Here is a 20,026-nt window from a genome sequence, read left to right as displayed (position 1 = left end):
AGATGCACAAACTCTCAGTGAAGAATTACAGTGATTGCAAATTATCCACTGATTCTGCACATTTTCTTTGTGCTAAAAATTGATACAGACTCATACCATACCTCATTCCTTGGAGCATTTCAACAAATATGGGGCTTTTAAAAAACATAACTTCAAACTTTTAAAGATATATAATAAATACATTGATTGGTTGATTCTTTTCTTTAACTATAACTGTGTGTTAAAGCGATGGTTCGGAGTAATTTCACCCTAGGGTCCTTTGCACCATGACCCCGTGCCAAACACCCTCCCAGAACCTATTTTCCCTTGGTTGATGGATGCTACCTGCCGCTGCATCGACGTTACTTCCGTGATTTGGGAAAAGCCTGTAAAAGTCCTGGCAGGAAGCGATTACATCAAAGTTTTTGGTATTTCCAGTTTTTAATATTTTTTTCCGAAGTGTTTACAACTTAGTGTTAACTAATAATTGTTGCAAACTGGTACTATGAACATAATATTAGTGCATTCCTGGATCTACAGCCTTATGCATGCTTTCTAATGTATATGCGGTTAGGCACTTTATGTATTTTACTCATTATTATTTATATCTTTTAACTCTTCTCTGGAGCAAACTGGACTGATTTCATAGATTTTACCTATATATTATGTTTATCTATTGATTGTGCATAGTGTTGTCTGTGATGTGTGTGTGTGTGTGCTTCTTGTATGTCTTATGCCACTGTCAAAGACAATTTTCCATTTTATGTAAGTTTTATGGACATTAAAGAAGTCTAAGTCTAAGTTCTGCCAGGACTTTTTCGGGCTTTTCCCAAATCACAGAAGTAACGTTGACGCAGTGGTAGTTAGTAGCAGATAGTAGCATCCATCAGGCAAGTGTTATTTAAATAAACTGCTGGTGTACTTACAAACTTTTCAATGCCTCGTATTATGAGTAAAGAACATAGTTGTACTACTGTAGAAGTTTCGTACCATTCAGGGCATTATTAGTGGGGTAATTTACGAGATACTAAGTTGGTTCCATTATGCCTGCAGAAAGTCATTCGTTTCTGACAGTGCTACTCGACCAGGGTTCGACCAAGGGAAAACTGGGAGGGTGTTTGGCTTGGGGTCATGGTGCAAAGTGCCCTAGAGTGAAATTACTCCGAACCATCGCTTTAACTGATGACAGAAATACATTCATTGTTGTTCAGATGAAAACTCCCTCTTTAGTGCTCAGGAATCCATTGGACCATTACTTGTGTCAGAGCTAGGCTATATTGTGATATTCAAGCAATATTGTAATCCAACAAAACATGTGAATTGTTGTTAACTTTGGTAGCTCTTTGAACATGAGTGAAGGGTTTCCATTTGTGACTCTGAAGACCCCAACAGAGGGATCTCATTAAATTATAAAGTTCTATTGCAGACGGAGTGCCCTTTTACATGCTGCTTCCCAATCTCAAAATCCTCTGGCAGCTGTTCATTAAGCCACACATGCAAAGTGCATTAGAAACAATGGTCCATTGAGAGGCTGTCCTTCGACCTCTTCTCAAATATGACAAAGTTTAGAAGTTAGAAAATGTCTAAGTCAGCTTTGACGTTATCACATCTCAACTTGACCTTCTATTCATTGAACTTTCACACCATTTCAAACAGACACATTAGATATGTTTCCCCTGTAAATCTAGAAAGAGAGCAGACTGTGTAAAACATGCACACAGACATAGAGAGAGAAGGTCCTCTAACATAGTCAGCAATACATCAATTAGCTATACCACAAACCTCAAGGTTTGTTAGGCTACATTAATAATTTAGAAAAAAAAAGAACTTTGGACTTAAATAATCACTTAAATGACATATGACCACTTAGAAACTCTATTCTTTGGCTGTTTGTCATCTCTGAGAAGCTACTGCCACATCCTCATAATGCACAGGGTCCAGGCTGATAATGGTCCAGCTTTGAGGGCAGTGTGGTGGTGGAAAGTGCTCAGCAGGTAGCAAGTGGGGGGGGGGGGGGGCTGCTGTGTGTACAGGAGGAACTCGTCAAATACAGCAGTTAAAGTTAGACTTCTTGTTGTGGCTTCCAGTGAGAGTGGTCACACTTGAGATGTTCTTCTTCTCCTGGTGTGTATGTTTGGTCACCTCTCTGCAGAAAACAAGCAAAATGGCTTAAGTCATTAAAGTTCAGTGCCAGCTCCTGAACTTCTGGTTTGTTTGCCAGGTGAGTAATAAAGTGCTTAATATTATCAGTCAGAAACTGCTGTCTTTATTTCAGAGATGCAGGATTTCACACACCATTCACCATCAGTTGAAGAGACACATTATTATCAATATAATATCAAAACAACAGCAAGGAAAACATTGCTCTCATTTCATTTGAGAAAATGTTGGATGGGACTGTACAGGAATGTATTCATCTCCAGTGCCACTTTCTTAACAATAAAGAGGAGGGTCCTTAAATGCACAGTGCTGAGTTTACAAGGATCATTTATTTACCTGACCCTGACCCTGGCATTGATGCAACATCTAATAAAGAAAACATGTGCATATGTACTGTGCAGCAAATAAAATGTATTAGTACAAACTTTGTGACCACTGCATAAAAACAAGAGAGACCTCTGAGCGTGTCACAACAGGAAACCTTTACATCTACCATGCCACCAATATGCTTCCATAATCAATGGCAGTTTTAGCAATTTTGTAAATAGCCTACTGTCATGCTACAGTGCTACAATGCAGATATGGGAAGTTATGGTAGGCCAACTTGGAGTGAATATACACACAATATAAGTTCTTTCTCTACTCGTAGCTGAGTAGCCTGATGGTAAGTACAGTGCGTTAGGTCATAGGCTATGGCCCACCTTGCTAAATGAAGAACAGCCTCGATGATGTTAGAACCATCCTTGGCACTTGTCTCACAGAACAGGGCACTGTAGGTCTGCAAGGGGGAAGGACAATCACATCACATCAGAGCCAACTACCCAAACTACACTGCACACATATACTATAAACAAATAGCAGCCAGTTTTAAAATTAGAAACAAATGGTTTTGCATCCATGACTATTAAAGATGAGATACTCGTAAACTCATACACACCCAATATCATAAACACAGTGCACACGTGTGTGTGTGTGTGTGTGTGTGGGCGTGCCTCACCATGGCCAGCTTCTCTCCGTAACTGGTGGGGATGCAGGTGATGCCATCCTGGATTGCCTCTGGCCGCAGGTCACATTTATTCCCCACAAGCATGATGGGAATGTCATCCTGAGACACATCCTATAAAAAGGAGCAGCACTGTGGTTTGGACTCCCTTTACCTTTCTGTAAAAGTTTGGATTACGGTCTGGATTACGGTCCTCTGATCGCACACAACTTTAAATTTGGTCTGTCAAAAGAAACCATGCTAAGATCCTATTTTACTGGGGCAGCCGTGGCCTACTGGTTAGCGCTTCGGATTTGTAACCAGAGGGTTGCTGGTTCGAACCCCCGACCAGTAGGCACGGCTGAAGTGCCCTTGAGCAAGGCACCTAACCCCTCACTGCTCCCCGAGCGCTGTTGTTGCAGGCAGCTCACTGCGCCGGGATTAGTGTGTGCTTCACCTCACTGTGTGTTTCACTAATTCACGGATTGGGTTAAATGCAGAGACCAAATTTCCCTCACGGGATCAAAAGAGTATATATACTTATATACAAGCCCATTTACAACCCTATAATTAGCCCCCTCATGGTTATCTGGCACCTACGTGTATAATTATGACCATTGCTAGGGATTGTCAAAGATTGTGAATGACACAATTTTTATGGTATGTTGGTCTCAAGGCCCCACATCAACCAAGCCCATGACCACTCATTTGTGATTTACACCCCTCTGGTAAGAGGCAATATTATACCGTTTTAATCGCCCCTACATGTATCTTCAGTTGAGATGTCCTGAACTGCACCAAATTTCATGTGTATGATTAACCTGACATCCTCTGCAGGTATGCCAAGTTTTGTGGAAATCTGTCCATATATAGGGGGACATACAATAAATGTATAATCAGATATTAACCCCTTCATTTATCTCACATTATGCTTATATATTCCTATGGCTACTACTTCCACAAAAGTCAAAGTGTGTGTGTGTGTGTGTGTGTGCGTACGTTACCTCAATCATGTCTACCCATTCCCGCACATTCAGAAAGCTCCTCTCACATGTAACATCATACAGCAGGAGAACACCATCCGCTCTTCTGAAGTATGACTTAGCAATGCTCCTAAACCTGCATAAAAAGAGTGCATGACATACACACACATACACACACACACACACACACACACACACACACACACACACACACACACACACACACACACACACACATTTAAAAGCTCTCTTCTGAAGTATGACTTAGCAATGTTCCTAAACCTACATGAAAGAATACATGACACATAGACACACACACACATTTAAAAGATCTTGCAAAGAACATCAACACCACATAGACACAGAAACACATCTCTGATTCACATTCATTTACTAAAAATGTTTTAGACAAAGTTGCACCTGACACACACACACTCACCTCTCCTGTCCAGCTGTGTCCCATAGCTGCAATACTGTTGGCTCACCATCTACAACCAAGGTCTTCATCTGGAAATCCACCCCTGAGCACACAAAGATAGGCATTCTGTGTTTTCTGACATACCGCAATGTGTAATAACCATGCTCTGTAAGACCATTATTGAATACACATACAGACAGACAGGCAGGTAGACAGACAGACAGTAAATAATAACACCTCAACAGTGGTGCACTGGAGACATGACTGCCAGTATTTTGTAACCCTACCCAGAGTAGCTTTGGTGTTATCGATGAACTCATTCTTGCACAGGCGCAGCAGGAAGCTGGACTTGCCAACAGCAGCGTCTCCTGCTAGTACAACCCTGTAGGCTCGGTCAGTTGGCTGCTGACTCCTGTCCAGCTCTATCTCAGGCTGTAGTCAAACACAGGCATTAGCAACATTACTGTAGCATCAGCAAATATGGTAGACATGTATGGCATGGTACCAAGCCTATATTGTTACATGTACTGTATTGTTAAAATGTTACTGTTAAAAAAACAGAACTATTTACATTATGTGCATAAATTACACTGAAATAGAAATACTGAAAGTGGATAACACAACTTTAGAATTACATTTCTTATTAAGGTCTAGATCAAAGTCTGAGGAAGAGCCAAACGTTACATAACATAAAGATTATAGTCTCTATTTTGTCGATCAGACACATACATGACAGACACGCACATGAGCTCCTGTGCTCTCCAGAACCAGAACAGAACTATTTACATTATGTGCATAAATTACACTGAAATAGAAATACTGAAAGTGGATAACACAACTTTAGAATTACATTTCTTATTAAGGTCTAGATCAAAGTCTGAGGAAGAGCCAAACGTTACATAACATAAAGATTATAGTCTCTATTTTGTCGATCAGACACATACATGACAGACACGCACATGAGCTCCTGTGCTCTCCTCTGTGTTACCTCGGAGAAGATGGCTGACAGACACTTCCTGCCAGGTGCTGGGGCCGCCACTGTCTTCTTCTCCACCTTCTTCACCTTCTCTGCCTCCAGAGGCTTCCAGTCCAGCACAGACTCACTGTCCGACTCATCTCTCAAATCAGTAGTCTGGGAAGGCATGCCAGCATCACACATCAATACAGATATGTGTGTGCCTGCATGCATGTGTGTGTATGCGCATGTGTGTGCGTGCATGCTTGTGTGTGTGTGTGTGTGTGTGTATGCACATGCATGTTTTCATGTCAGCATGTGTGTTTTATTTTGTGAGTGCTTACCTATTGCTTGTATGTGTTTTCTTGTGTGTGTGTGTATATGATTGTTGTTCCTTGTATTTTTTGTATGAATGTATATATATTTAAGAGACCACCGCACATCCTACACCGCGTCATCCTACAGTTGCTGAGTGACATTTGACTGAGTTGACCGTCATATTCAAAATTAAGAGGCCACTGCAAATTTGAATATGATCACAGTGTTTCCCCTACAATGTATTTAACAGCGGCGCAGCGCCGCCGCTGGATTTTCAGCGCCGCTGCAACATAATATCACGAGATTCACTTAACACACTGTAAAAGCACAATGGCCAACGTCATCTCGAAATTGTTTTCTGAAAGTCTTGAGTAAGTTAAGTGCATCAAATCCGCACTTAGCCTCTCATTATTCAGGACATATATGCGGCATGATGTGTCAGGTGATTACAAGCCCAAAGACAAGTCTGCAGCCCATATGGCTAGCCTACGTTCTGAACACGGTTACATTGTTTAGCTATCCGACTGATGGGGTCTTGCTCCGCCACAGTGTAGCCTATGGTGTCATCGTTCACTTGTAGGTTACACAATAAATAGCCTACTTATAGGCCTGGTGACAATAAAAAATGATATTAGTTATATTTCATCACGAAGCTGTTTGTATGCCGTGAATTCGCTTGTAGCCTATGCCATATGTTAAGCTTGAGCAATTCCTCTGATCCAAAGCCTGCTTTGACACATTGACACTAATGTGAAACATGCATCCTCCTCTCCTAGCCTACATCAAATAAAAGAAACCAATTCATGATTACCGAAATGAATTTAACATGGGGGGAAAAAAGTTTGTTGCGATTTAGCCTACTGTTGTGATGCGGTTCTTTCTGCTGATTGGATTTACCCCCCGTGTCGTCAACTCTGAGAACTCTTGCTCCGGCTGACAATTTTATCCAGAGAGCTGATTTCCCAAAGATGAGCCTCCATCAACATTCAACGACAAATTATTAAAACGTAAGTAATGCAATAGAGTAAACCAATGTGCTACAAGGTGTATGGTCTTAACGTTAATTGTAGCCTAGACTTGTAACGTTAGCGTAGGGCTATATGTAATGTTTGCATGGGAAAGCTAGGCGAACACAGTCTAGGCCTGTTTAAACTGTCTGATAGTTAAAGGAAATATGAGCATATGTTGGCATATACGTATAGCCTAAATTCTGTCCACTTAGCTATAATAGGCTATCACAAACAGACCTTTTCTACGTTTACGGCATTAGACATATAGGAGCCTATATTCTCTTATCAGAAAGACATGTTCTCATAACTTCAGCGTTCTCTTGACGGTGAGACGAACGGTCGCACTTCAATCAAGTAGCCTAGGTCTTTTTCGAGTTAATTGTGAGTGAGTTGTATGGTAACTGTGGGAGTGATGTAGAAGAAAAGTGAGTATTTACTTTTTTATACGTGGGTTTGTTTTTTTGGGACTGAGAATTAGACTACAAGGAGAGCATCTGGCTACGTGCATGCGTGTCAGCATTAATGGCCCCCCCACAATTCAATTCAAAGCCCAGAAAAATTAAGTGCTCGCAGATTGGGTGTGGCCTTTGCCATTAAGACAAATTTAAATAAATTGTAAATAATCTTTTAATTATTAATGGTCATGCCATTTAATTTTTCTTCTATCATTTTTAACCAATAATGTAAAAGAAAGCTGAAAATGTCCACAAAAGAAACACGAAGGTATGATATAAAAAAATAAAAAATAAAAAAAAAAGCGCAACAACCCCCCCCCCCCCCCCCCCCCCGCCAAGTAATAGCACCGCTGCTGGAAAATTTTCTAGGGGAAACACTGGACCATCAAGTCATCTTAAATGTCACTCAACAACTGTAGGATGACATCAGTGTATGTGTGTGTGTGTGTGTGTGTGTACGCGCCTCACCTCTGTATCAGACGTGTCTCCTGCGAGGCTGTCCGTGTTGTGGCCGAGCGGCTGGCTTTGTTTGTATCCCTCCTGCTCGGAGTCGTAGCCGTAGGAGCCGCGCAGAGTGGAGCGGCCACTGTCCAGGCAGCTTTCGGCCAGGCTGTCCACCTCGCAGCTGCGCCTGCGCATGCGCATGGGGTCACACAGTGCCAGGGCCAGCACATCACAACTCGGTCTGCACAGGTAGTCGCTAAGTTGCAGCGGGTCAAAGGCCTCATCTGGACCTTGAACCTGGCAGCACCTGAGAGAAGGATCAGTATGTAGGTTAGGAGGACAGAGCTTACCAGCGCATGGTAACCTATGGCACACCAGTCAGTCAAACAAATGAATGACTCGAGGCAACTAGTCAAACAGAAGCTAATGGCTAATAAGACGGTTCCACTAGCCAGTGGGCCAGCTCAGAATGGCTTACTCTATGGCTATGTCACACTTACAAGGCTAGTACTGAAGCCATGGATTGGACTGGTAGTTGGCCACTGGTGAGAGAGATTAAGTTATACCAGAAAGTGTTCATAAACAGTATACTGTAGTATAAAAAGGCATATCAGACATACATCAGGGGTGGGAGAGTGAATTAGGCCAAAGGAGCTGTGACAAAACTACTCCTGTCTCCATTCAGGTATCTCCTCACCTGTTGACATACGGCGAACAGAAGCTCTTGCGTCGGTCAGTGGTGCCACCAGGAGAGAGGCCTGTTTGCTGCTGATCACAGGAGAGAAGTGTCACCTTCAGGGCCACATAAACTCCCCTCATGACGCATGCATGCGTACATAGGCTAATCTACTAATGTGGATTGTTGACTTTCCCATGTCTATAAATATTGTCTCTATTGGTTATATACAGTACATTGGGTAAAATGACTGCGAGCAATATAGCTATGGCAATCCAGCTGCCAACTCAGATGGATACTCGATTGATTCGACAGGCTCATGTGAAGTGAAGAGAGAACTGTCAAACTGTCAGCAGCAGGTTTTTCCACCATCTCCTATCAGGTTATCCCTACGCTGTGTGCTCTAATCCCACTGCAAAGCCCATGTTATGCGGTTTTGGGTTGGCATGTAGGTGGTTGCTCAAAGGGCTACCACTAGTGATGAAACTACAAATCCCATAATGCAGACACACATTATAGCCTCTGGAAACGGTAGTTACAGTATAGTGATGCTGACCTGTGTTTTGTTGCTCTCCTTTAGACTGTTTTCCAGCGCAGACCGAAGGGTGTCATTTGTATCATGCAGTTTCCTGTTAGCTGACCTGACATCAGAAACAAACCAGACCCACGGTTGTTTAAATCCAAAGTGACTCTGAATGCAACTAGCTATGTAGTTGTAAAAATAAATGATTTGGACTCACTGCATCATCTCGATCTGTCTCTCTAAGTTTCCCCTTTCCTCTGCGAAACACTCCATGAGAGCCTCATCCCTGCACAAGAAGAAGGCAGCCATGGTCTACTGGTTAGTGCTTCGGACTTCTAACCGGAGGGTTGCCGGTTCGAACCCTGACCAGTAGGCACGGCTGAAGTGCCTTTGAGCAAGGCACCTAACCCCTCACTGCTCCCCGAGCATCGCTGTTGTAGCAGGCAGCTCACTGCGCCGGGATTAGTGTGTGCTTTACCTCACTGTGCTGAGTGTGTTTCACTAATTCACGGATTGGGATAAATGCAGAGACCAAACTTCCCTCATGGGATCAAAAGAATATATACTTTTACTGAAAACAAATGGAGATAACTGCAATAGGGCAAAACAGTATAGTAGATCATGTTTATAATACTGGTACTTGTTATCATAGGACAAGTACAAGTAGCACAGAGAAAACAGAAACCAAACCAACCAAAACAAATATTGGTATTGATTGGTTGAGGTTTCTTTATGGTTTTCTTTGGGGGTTTTCTTATTCTGTCATTGTTTGGATTGAATGGCCTTTGTATGCCATTTATGACGCACACTTCCTTAAATGTCCACAGAATTTTTCCCAACTGTTAAATTATATCTCACAAGGGTCATAAATTCATGGATGACTCCCTTTGCAAATAATCATTCTGGATCTGCATGTCATGTTTCGGTTTAATGAGTAAAACTATCTCAAAATGTTCCCTCCCCCTCGTTCACAGTGTTTAAGGTCTGGGCAACCAATTGTGGTGAAGGTGTGGTTATAACACAGATTTATAGCAGTCATTGCCGTACTACAGCAGCCATCTCCAACCACATCGCAGTCACTGCAAAACCACATTGAGTTACATTTAAAGTAGGACGGAGTAGAACTTGATCACTGAAAACAAACAGATGAGGGTTTTCTATAAATATTAGCTTTGAGTGTGTCAGTGAGTCTGGTCACACACACTCAGACTGCAAAACAGGCTTTAAGTAGGCAATCCAGAAACATTTCTGTCAAAGCTGTTGTGTTGCCAGGAGACAAGGACGAGGAATTCTTTGGGGGAGTGAGGTCACATCAGGATATCCTGTTCCCTGTGATAGTGAAGTGCAAACAGCCAAGCCTCCCAACAAGCATGTGCATTACCTTATCCATCAAATGATCATTATAAAACAATAACATATACTATTCTGTATATTCCCACCTTTCACACTTAATATGAGGTTATCTCTACACCCACACAGTGTTACATAACTAGTCCTTTTTTTCCTTTTTTTCCCTCTGTGTGTATCAGTCATTTATTCCATGACATTAAATTACACAGCTCAGCATGGAGACAAGCCAAGTGTAAGTCAGGGCATTATAGAGAGCCACAGCTCACCTCTCGGAGTTGATGCTGTGGTCAGTTAAGTCACTCTTGAGGGTGTCCAGCTCACTATGCAGGAAGGCGATGTTGGTGTGAGACTCCAGCACCTCCTGCTTTAGCCGCTGATTCTCCTACAGGACACAAGCAGTACACAAGTGCTACTCAATAGAACTAATCAGTGATGGGCACCAGCTTAAATGAAGCTTAAAGGAATCCAGCAATTCTTCACATAGATCCTTATTTCTTGTGGTCACTAAGTACTGTTTGTACTGTACAAAAACAACTAGAATTCCAATTCCAAGGAATTACCAGTGCATAATAATGCAAAAAAGGTGAAGTAAAATATCATTGAGTTAAAACAGACAATGCAGAGATACATACTATGGTGTTGCTAAGGTTGCTATGCTGGTTGTTATGGTAATCATGTTAATTGACAATATCAAAGTGGTTGCTAGGTTGTTGTTAGGCTAATTGAGATGGTTGCTAGGGTGTTGCTAGGGCAGATATAGTGGTTGCTGTAATAAATAAAGTGGTTGTTATGCTGGTTGCTAGGGTAGTCATATTGGTTGCTATGGTCATTGCTAGGTTGACATTATAGTGAAGGTTGCTAGGTTGTTGCTAGGGTAATTGAGATGGTTGCTAGGGTGTTGCTAGGGTATATATGATGGTTGCTATGCTAAATAAGTGTTTGCTATGCTAGTTGCTAGGATCATTATGTTGGTTGCTATGTTGGTTGCTACGCAAACATAATATTAGTGGTTGCTAGATTGTTGTTAGGGTAACTGATATGGTTGCTAGGGTAGATATGGTGGTTGCTAAGCTAAATGAAGTGGTTGCTATGCTGGTTGCTAGAGTAATCGTGTTGGTTGCTATAGTGGTTGCTAGGTTGACATTATGGAGGTGGCTGTTAGATTGTTGCAAGGGTAATTGAGATGGTTGCCAGGGTATATATGGTGGTTGCTATGCTGGTTGCTAGGGTCATCATGTTGGTTGCTATGTCGGTTGCTAGGTTGACATAATATTTGTTGTTGCTAGATTGTTGATAGGGTAATTTATATGGTTTCTGGGGTGTTGCTAGGATAGATATGGTGGTTGCTTTGCTATATGAAATGTTTGTTGCCATAGTGGTTGCTAGGTTGACATTTTGGAAATGGTTGTTAGGCTGTTGCTAGGGTAATTATGTTGGTTGTTATGGAGGTTGCTAGGTAGGAATTGAAGACATGTTGAAAGACAGATAGTTTAATGGATCTAGAGTTTAATGGATGTTGATACAGTTTAATGGATGTTGATAGGCAGATATCTCAAGTATAACATTTACAAAAATGAAAAATACATTGCTCACTAGTCCTTTACAAGACGTACGCAACAAAGTTTTAATGAAGTTTTTATGTTAAACTGTTCAAGCTGAATTAGAAGCAGAAAAACTGGTTGGCGGATAATATATCTTATTATATACAGTAAGAATGAGTAGCAGCTACAGCGCTACTCTGGAGGCATGAACTTGGGTGCTCATGAACCTGCCCCAGAGTGTAGCACTGAAGCTGCCTGGAAGCTCTAACTGTTGGCTAAAGCAACTTCAGCTAGGTAAAACCGATTGTTTTCGCTTTGTTTTTCGTACCGTCAGTACTCATGACCTCAAAAAAACAGAGATCTATATGAATAATTGCTGGATTTCTCCTGTAAGAGTAGCTCACTACATTTTGAGCATTACTGGAACTAATGATAGGAATTGAATGAATAGAATTAGGGCTTCAGATAGATTTTCAAACTGTCACAAAGTTTATGTTCCCAGTTACGTATCAACATAGTGTTAACCTGTAGAGTGGGTATGGATAGGCTTAAAAGAAGCCTATCCATACCCAGAAGGCTCAGAGTGAATGTTTACCAAATGTTTACCAAAGTCAGTTCAGTGTTTTTCTTCTTTAGTGCTGAAGCCTCATCTTTCAGACTGCTGGTCCTGTTCTGATCCTCAACCTGTGAATCAGGAGTATTTCAGTGGAGGTGGATGAGAGTTAGAACAGCAATATTTAACAGGACGTTAATGTTCAATATTGCAAAGGAATCATTAACTAAAGCATAATGTGAATAAAATAAGCCTAGAGTATATTGAAGTGTGTAGATAAAGGTTGGATTAATGGTTGATAAAAAAGAGAAAAGAAGAAAGACAAGAAAAGAAAGCAGCTCTTGCTTGAGAATGTGTCACTCAGTGTGTGGGTGTGTGTGTACATGTGTGTGTGTGTACATGGGCGTTTGTGTAAGTGGGCATGTGTGTGTGTGTGTGTGTGTGTGTGTGTGTGTGTGTGTGTGTTTGTGTGAACTCACCACCTGCATCTTGAGAATCTTCTGCTGTAGTTCATACACCTGTGCCTCATACTGGTTCTTGAGTTCATTCAGTGCAGCCTCTGCTCTCTTCACCTCCTACATACGGACAGACACACAGAAATGTTGTACATAAAATACAAAAGTACATACATACATCCACTTTTATAAAACAAAACTGTTTTTCTGCAATGTGAACATGCAACCAAGCAAACACATGTAAGTGTATTTCATGCCACCTTCAAACCCACCCTCCCTTGTTTATCTACGTACAGGCTGTATTGAAATGTGCTTGTGTGTGTGTGTGTGTGTGTGTGTGTGTGTGTGTGTGTGTGTGCATTGGATGTTATTAGAGTTTGACTTTCATTCTTTTTTTCATTTTATCTTAGTATCTTCTATGTTATAAGGAGACATAAACGAGTGGTATTAACAATACAACTAATTTCTGATTATGTTAAAGTACAATGGCACTTAATGTCCTGTGACCGTCTAAACAAATATCTCTAGCTGCATACAACATCCTTGAAGCCCTCCACTTCACCAAAAGTCATTCTAACTCTCATGCAATAGTTTTAAATAGGTAGGAGCTCCCTTTGATTCTCAGAGCCAAATGGATATTTCCCAAACAGTTGTTGCTAAGCAAGTTGTTGCTATACCAAAGAACAGTTGTATATTAATTATTTCTTTGACTTGTCCACACATGATTGAATAACGTTAACTCTCATGATAACTTCCTACTTCTAAGGTTTTATCAGTAGTGCAGTTCAAATGCATCTGTTACTTTTAGCTGTTCAAGAGCTTTAGCTAACAAACAATGCCTGAATTTGTTTCAATCTGGTGTATTATCTAGTATACACAAAAGAACACTTGCTGCTTTTAAAACCATGGTCAACTCTAAAGAACACAAAACAACCCTCTAAGATAACACACTCAGTGCAAAGTGGCTCTAGGGGTAACTACTTTTCCATGAAAGAAGTCAACAATTGCTGCTAAGCAAACAGTATGGGCCCTGTCACCTTATGTAAGGTAACAGATAAGCCGCAGCTGGGAACAGGTACACTCCTTCACAGAGAGCCTTGGGATAGAGAGAGACTGCGCACAGCACAGGAATCAGCCACCGAGCAGTGTGATGTCATGTCTAGTCAAAGAGCTGAGTGAGCTCAGCCAGTCAATCAATCGATCAGTGTGTGTGTGTGTGTGTGTGTGTGTGTGTGCGTGTGTCTGTCTGTGTGTTGTGTGTATGGGTGATAACCTGTACCAACATGTATGACCTCTCAGTGGCAGTGCCTTCATCCCATGTATGAAAGACAAGGAGAAGTCTTTTAGACTTATATATGGCATAGACTGCTGACTGTGTTTGCCAGCAACTGCATGATGAAACTTGGACATCCATGAGATCAAAATGGCAAAAAGGGGGACTAGACAAAGATGCCCACTCTCACCTCAATTATTCACTATTTTCATTGAACCTTTAGCCACAGCCATACGCCATGATACGCTCATCATAAGCATCGGGACCAGCCTCTATGCAGATGACATTCTACTGTTCCTGAAAAAACCCTTTAATTTCATGGCAAAAACATCTTTAGCCATTGACGGACTTCCTACTGCAACTTGTCTCCATGTCCTGTTCACAAGAGATGCATCCAGTATGTCCACTGCTATAAAGTAACAAAATGTAGGAATTCCCCTTTTCGTCAAGGAGGTACCAATTTGTCAAAAGCCAATGAAAACGGTCGTGCTCTTATCTGTGACAACAACATTAGATATTGCAATATAAGGCAATATAAGGCATTCACAACAGAAACATCAAAGACTCAGTTTTCCTTTTTGTCAGTTTGGCACCAAAATGTATTAATTTAAGGTAAAAGAACTATACATTGTGCTGCTTTGTGACAGTTTTCCCTATTGATTCAAAACACAAACTCAAATATGTGTATGTGTGAATGTGTATGTGTGCATGTGTGCGTGTGTGTGTGTGTCTGCGTGCGTGCGTGTGTTTTTGCGTGTGTGTGCGCGTTTGTGTGCGAGCATGCGAGTGTGCATGAGAGCATGTACCTGAGTACTTGTGTTGCGCTCTGCTGCATGGATGCGCTGGTCCATCTCCTCCTCCATTTCACTCAGTTGCATTGCAGCCTGGTCATGAGCTCTGTGAGAGACAAATATATACAAACATTTAGTACACATCTGTGTGTGTGTAATGTTTGTGTGTGTGTGCGTGTGTGTGAGTTTGTGTGTCTGTGTTTGTGTGTGTGTGTGTGTGTGTCTGTGTGTGTGAATGCATGCGTGCATGTGTGCGTGCATGTGTGTGTGAAATGACGTGTGTGTCTACCTTTTGACAGCCAGAGCCAGGTGCTCCATCTCTGTGTTCTGGAGTTTGATCTCTCTGGTGAAGTTCATGATGACCCTCTCATATTGCGCGACCATCCGAGGCTCCATTAGACTGATGTTCTGGTAAAGAATGGCAACCTGCTCTCTCCTAACACAGACAAAGAGAGGTGACCATGCAGGGCACAGAGCTAAGGCATTACACGCTGGTCACATGAACTGTGACACTGGACGTAAGTCACCATGTCCACAAAGCATCAACATCAACAGCCCTGGGACAAAGACACACATCAGGGTGCAGGTGTACTTGAAGCTGGTTATGTTGCACAAGAGTCAAGGCAAAGGTACAGACACCACACTGTAGCCATCCACTGCCATGATCATCAGGGATGAGCGTTAGCAAACATCATTAATAGGCCTATAATATAAACATTACACAATATGAATTTTTATATTTTATGTTTTTTCCCATATAGAGCTCAAGTCACGTAAGTCATGCGATCTCAATGATTTTGAGTTTTGTATCATGGTCTTTATTGGAAAAACATCACACACAATACAGTTTGGATTGAATATCATGTAGCTGAGGAGCGGTGGTAGCATTGAGGTTAAGGAGCTGGGCTAGCATGCAGTAGACAGAAAAGTGGGTTCAATTCCACCCTTGTGCCTTTGAGCAAGGCACTTAACCCTGAGATGCTCCGGGACAACAATGCCCTTGTAATACAAATGACATAAGTCAGTCACTTAGGAAAAAGCATTGGTAACACTTTACTTTAACACTTTACTGTAGGTTTCTACATAAGAGTGACATTTACACTGTCATAACCCTAGCACTAGCACTAACCCTAACCCGAATGGCACTTGACAGAAGTAAGTGACAGAAGCATTATGTCATAAACGTTTTAGGAGTTGTTCATAATGTTTATGACACGTTCATGACCGTGTCATGTCATTCTTATGTAGATACCTTCAAGTAAAGTGTAACCAAAGCATCTGCTAAATGTAAATAAATATACTCTCACACCCTAATCTTCTCGACTCATATGTAACTTTGAATGATATAAATTTGACTTATTATCACAGACAAATCACAAGATCAAACAAAAAGAGGCCAACTGCTTTAAGACAGAAGAGGTCTATTCAGTTATGATTATCTCAGCATATTAGATATGGTGAATTGGAGATAAGCATAATCAATTTGTACATCTGCCTGTATACAATGCTGTGTATTGAGACATAATTAATGATATCACTCTCCCTGTATGTGTGAAAGAGGGGAAAAAACATGTGACTTCTTAATCAATTATGTTAAATAGCAATAGCACATTACTGTAAACCACTGATGTCATATATTTTCAAAGATTTTCATTTGCACAAATTTTAACTCATTATGTCCAAACTGCTGACTTGAATTGACCTTGAATTTCCCCTTGGGGATCAATAAAGTATCTATCTATCTATCTATCGATCTATCTATCTATCTATCTATCTATCTATCTATCTATCTATCTATGACTTTGACATCTACTAGCAACATATTACTTAACATATGTACTTAATTGATAAATACGGTGATGAAGTTCTTACATCACACAATAACTTCAGCAACGTCAGCATCAACAACATCAGCTATCTTGCTATACTGTACATATAATATAAACACTAACTTGCACTATTTTGCCTTTAAACTGGATATGCTTTAAGAATCTGTTGTCTGATCTAAAGGGTGTTTGTGTGTGTGTACTAGTGTGTGCGTGTGTGTGTGTGTGTGTGTGATAACAACCTGTACCAACATCTATGACCTCTCAGTGGCAGTGCCTTTATCCCATTCCTGATTTCTGGTCTTAGTTTAGTTTTATTCAACTATGCAATGGATTCAAACCCTTCAAACCCCCTTAATTCTGACTTCACTATCTGGAGCAGGGGAAACCCTAACATGCTTGAGTCCTCCTTTCAACACACCACACGCACCCATGTTCTGATGCCAAAGGAGTCTTCTGTTTCTCCTCTTGATCTGAATGTGTACTGGTGATTAGTTCTCACTTGAGGCTGTTGTCACTGATTTAGAGAAGAGCAGCAGCAATCTCTTTCTCTCTCTCACACACACACACACACACACACATACAGGCAGATATTGGGTCCATTGATTAGCCATGTTAATGGATGCCCTGCTGTTAATGTCCATTCAAATTGTGGCTAGTCTTATGCTAACCCTTAGGGTATATGTGACCTCATACCTAAACACATCACAGAAGCCCAGAGACACACACACACTCTCTCTCTCTCTCTCTCCCTCTCTCTCTCCCTCACACACACACACACACACACACACACCATTGCCTAGAGGATGGGAGGGTGGTGAGATGTAGCCTACATGGCTAAGTTTTGCTTCACAATTCATCCACTGTCATGGCAAGTGTTAATTCATTATAACATGTAGGCCATGCCTTTTTTAAACTTAAATTCAAATATTTGGAACCACACCATAGCATCTCTCAGGTGGCTCCTTTCTCTTTTCCCATCTCTGTTTATAGGATAAGATCGAATGATGGATGATAGGATAGAATAAATGAAAAACCTCTCAAGGAATTTAGAATTTAACATTAGTTTTGTTGTAGGTTAATAGGGCCAGCATGTTCATATCCAGCCAGCATTTTTTAGGGCAGTATGGGTTCTCGTTTTTTGACAGTGTTCAGCAAAAAGACATGTAATTCGTGTTGTTGAAATTCATTTCAACAAATCTGTGTAGCCTACTGCATAGGCTTACTTTTTTTGCAATTTGGAAGCCATTTAGCCTATATTATATATCTGTTAGTTTGATGTAAACAGTGTTTCATAGCACATATCAATCCATCCTCACTGCAGGTGTTGGGCTGTTGTTGACATGGTCTTACAACTTAACACATAACTGTTTCATCCACTGCTAATACAATAGGCCTACAATGCTGATGTAATCCAAAGTAGCCTAAATCCATTAAAAATACGTTACTCACTATCGGAATACGTTTCAAAATACATTTTTGGGCATGTATTGAGTAATCTGTTGTAGAATACATTTTTAATTGTAACCTTCCCAACACTGATAGTCAGGCCTACTGTGTACTGCTTGGATATCTTCATAATTAAATGTAGTAGGCTATATTACATTTTGAGTGCATGAGTCATGACATTAGTGATATGGTTAGCTGTGAGCTTGTTTGACCATCACCTGACTGTAACCTGTTTACATAATAACTTATGTTTATGTAAGGGTTGATACAGTCTCATACCAAATAAAATGAAACATAATAGGCTGTTTCTTACCATTTTTATAAATTATTATAAATCAGTATTCACAAATATTGCTTTTCAATAGATCGTTTGAACTAAACAAGAAATAGCCTATGAAACTGCAAATATGTGCCAAATACCTCAGATTTTTAAATTAAGTTACTGCTTCCTAACGATTATACTCACTTGGGAATATACTTGGCCTGATCTACCATTCGGGTTTGAAAGTCCTCCCAGGCGGGAGAATAGATATCATCACTCTCCATAGTCTCATCAGACAGGAAATCTGACACCCGCTGAAATCCACGCAGGAACTCTTGCAAATTGATTGTACCGTCCCGATCAGTGTCGAGCTTAGAGAATATCGCGTCTCTCTCCGTGGACTTAACATTAAGTTCAGCGCATATTTGTAAAAACTCATCTTTTTCAATGAGTCCGGAATTATCAACGTCATATGCACGAAAAAGTGAGAGAAGCCGGTCGTGTTGATTGTCATGCTCCATTTGTGTTTCTTGAGTCTGAAAAGGCATAAAACGTATTGGTCCCCTCTGAAACGTATTTTACCAGTGAAATGGTTTCATCGGCCAGTGTCCTGCGCCATGGCATCCATATGTGTGCTCTGTAGGAATGCACCTTGTAGACTGTACCGGTAAGAGGGCTGAACTGCTGACACGTCACATGTGGCCTGTGCGCCACCTCCCAGAGTTCCAACTTAGTGGAGAACAAATACTGACCATGTAGTTTGGCGACGGTCCAGTACATGGTGACCGAATTACTTCTAATCAGAAAAACAAACATCAACATCAGTGACTTGAGACTTAACCTTTATGATCCTTAAGCCTAAGTTTCCATCACTGTATGTATATTCCCCAGTGGTGTCCTTACTTAGAATAAACTAAAGCAGAAAGACAAACGGGGTAGAGAAAAATATCTACACAAATATCTTACTGTATACTTAGAGGTGTAGAGATACAAATTAAAATACTGCGCTTGTGTTGGTGATGTGATGATGGTGAGACTCGAGAGCTATATGTCCAACAGCAAAACGAGTATACTTTGGAGACTCAGTTACGCACGACAATGTCCATACTGCGTAACGCCGTTAAGTATACTTTGGCGCCACCGAGGTGACAAGTCAGTGAAGCTTTCTGTTATGTTGAATAACTAAATGGCTGGGCTACTGATTAATAAAGCACTGAATGGCACCAGTTTTCCCAAAGCTGTAAACATGAAAATAGGCCTTTTCTAACTCATGTATACTATTCTGCATGGACAGCTCAGATAGCCTTAAATGAATCACTGTCCATGTAGTAAATCACTTGGGATATGCAGGCCATTACCAAACAACTGTCAGGAAAGTTAATCTGTTTCTCTTCTGTTACTCTGTCCTTCACTCCTATAGACCTCTGAAGTTCGCCTATAAAAGAGCTGCCATCTTTGACATCCGGTATCTGGCGATTTTTCCTATGGGAAAATAACTTTTACTGTCTATGGAAAAGAACATGGGATTTTGAATAATTCGAATGATGGATGATAGGATAGAATAAATGAAAAACCTCTCAAGGAATTTAGAATTTAACATTAGTTTTGTTGTAGGTTAATAGG

At 41.0% G+C, this 20,026-nt stretch overlaps 1 protein-coding gene across 3 annotated transcripts; it reads right to left on the bottom strand.

The window, feature by feature from the left end:
- Window positions 1-1,048: 1,048 nt before the first annotated feature.
- On the bottom strand, window positions 1,049-19,080 carry rasef (RAS and EF-hand domain containing). 3 transcript variants are annotated; one of them, XM_042100755.1, is made up of 17 exons: window positions 18,608-19,080; window positions 15,156-15,302; window positions 14,882-14,972; window positions 12,827-12,922; window positions 12,401-12,478; window positions 10,520-10,635; window positions 9,121-9,189; window positions 8,937-9,021; window positions 8,402-8,472; window positions 7,729-8,011; window positions 5,511-5,654; window positions 4,810-4,954; window positions 4,544-4,625; window positions 4,126-4,240; window positions 3,137-3,256; window positions 2,841-2,917; window positions 1,049-2,125 (listed from the first exon to the last, which is right to left on the bottom strand). In XM_042100755.1, exons 1-17 carry the CDS (start codon window positions 18,949-18,951, stop codon window positions 2,023-2,025), a joined length of 2,166 nt encoding a protein of 721 aa, XP_041956689.1. In that variant the 5' UTR covers window positions 18,952-19,080; the 3' UTR covers window positions 1,049-2,022. The 3 variants fall into 3 exon arrangements, with proteins under 3 accessions (XP_041956689.1, XP_041956690.1, XP_041956691.1); XM_042100756.1 differs by having other exon boundaries at window positions 8,402-8,469; XM_042100757.1 differs by lacking the exon at window positions 18,608-19,080 and adding an exon at window positions 17,123-17,822.
- Between the last annotated feature and the right edge of the window lie 946 nt (window positions 19,081-20,026).

This window comes from Alosa sapidissima, chromosome 8, assembly GCF_018492685.1.
Source record: "Alosa sapidissima isolate fAloSap1 chromosome 8, fAloSap1.pri, whole genome shotgun sequence".
NCBI lineage: Eukaryota > Metazoa > Chordata > Actinopteri > Clupeiformes > Clupeidae > Alosa > Alosa sapidissima.
This window is presented reverse-complemented; position numbering and strand designations above follow the sequence as displayed.

Coding starts and splice junctions, on each gene's coding strand:
- rasef (XM_042100755.1), bottom strand. CDS start 18,951: ATGCCTTTTCAGACTCAAGAAACACAAATGGAGCATGACAATCAACAC. Junction 5,655..7,728: donor GAGACACGTCTGATACAGAG/GTGAGGCGCGTA, acceptor ATGCCTTCCCAG/ACTACTGATTTGAGAGATGA. Junction 4,241..4,543: donor GACACAGCTGGACAGGAGAG/GTGAGTGTGTGT, acceptor CTTTTTATGCAG/GTTTAGGAGCATTGCTAAGT.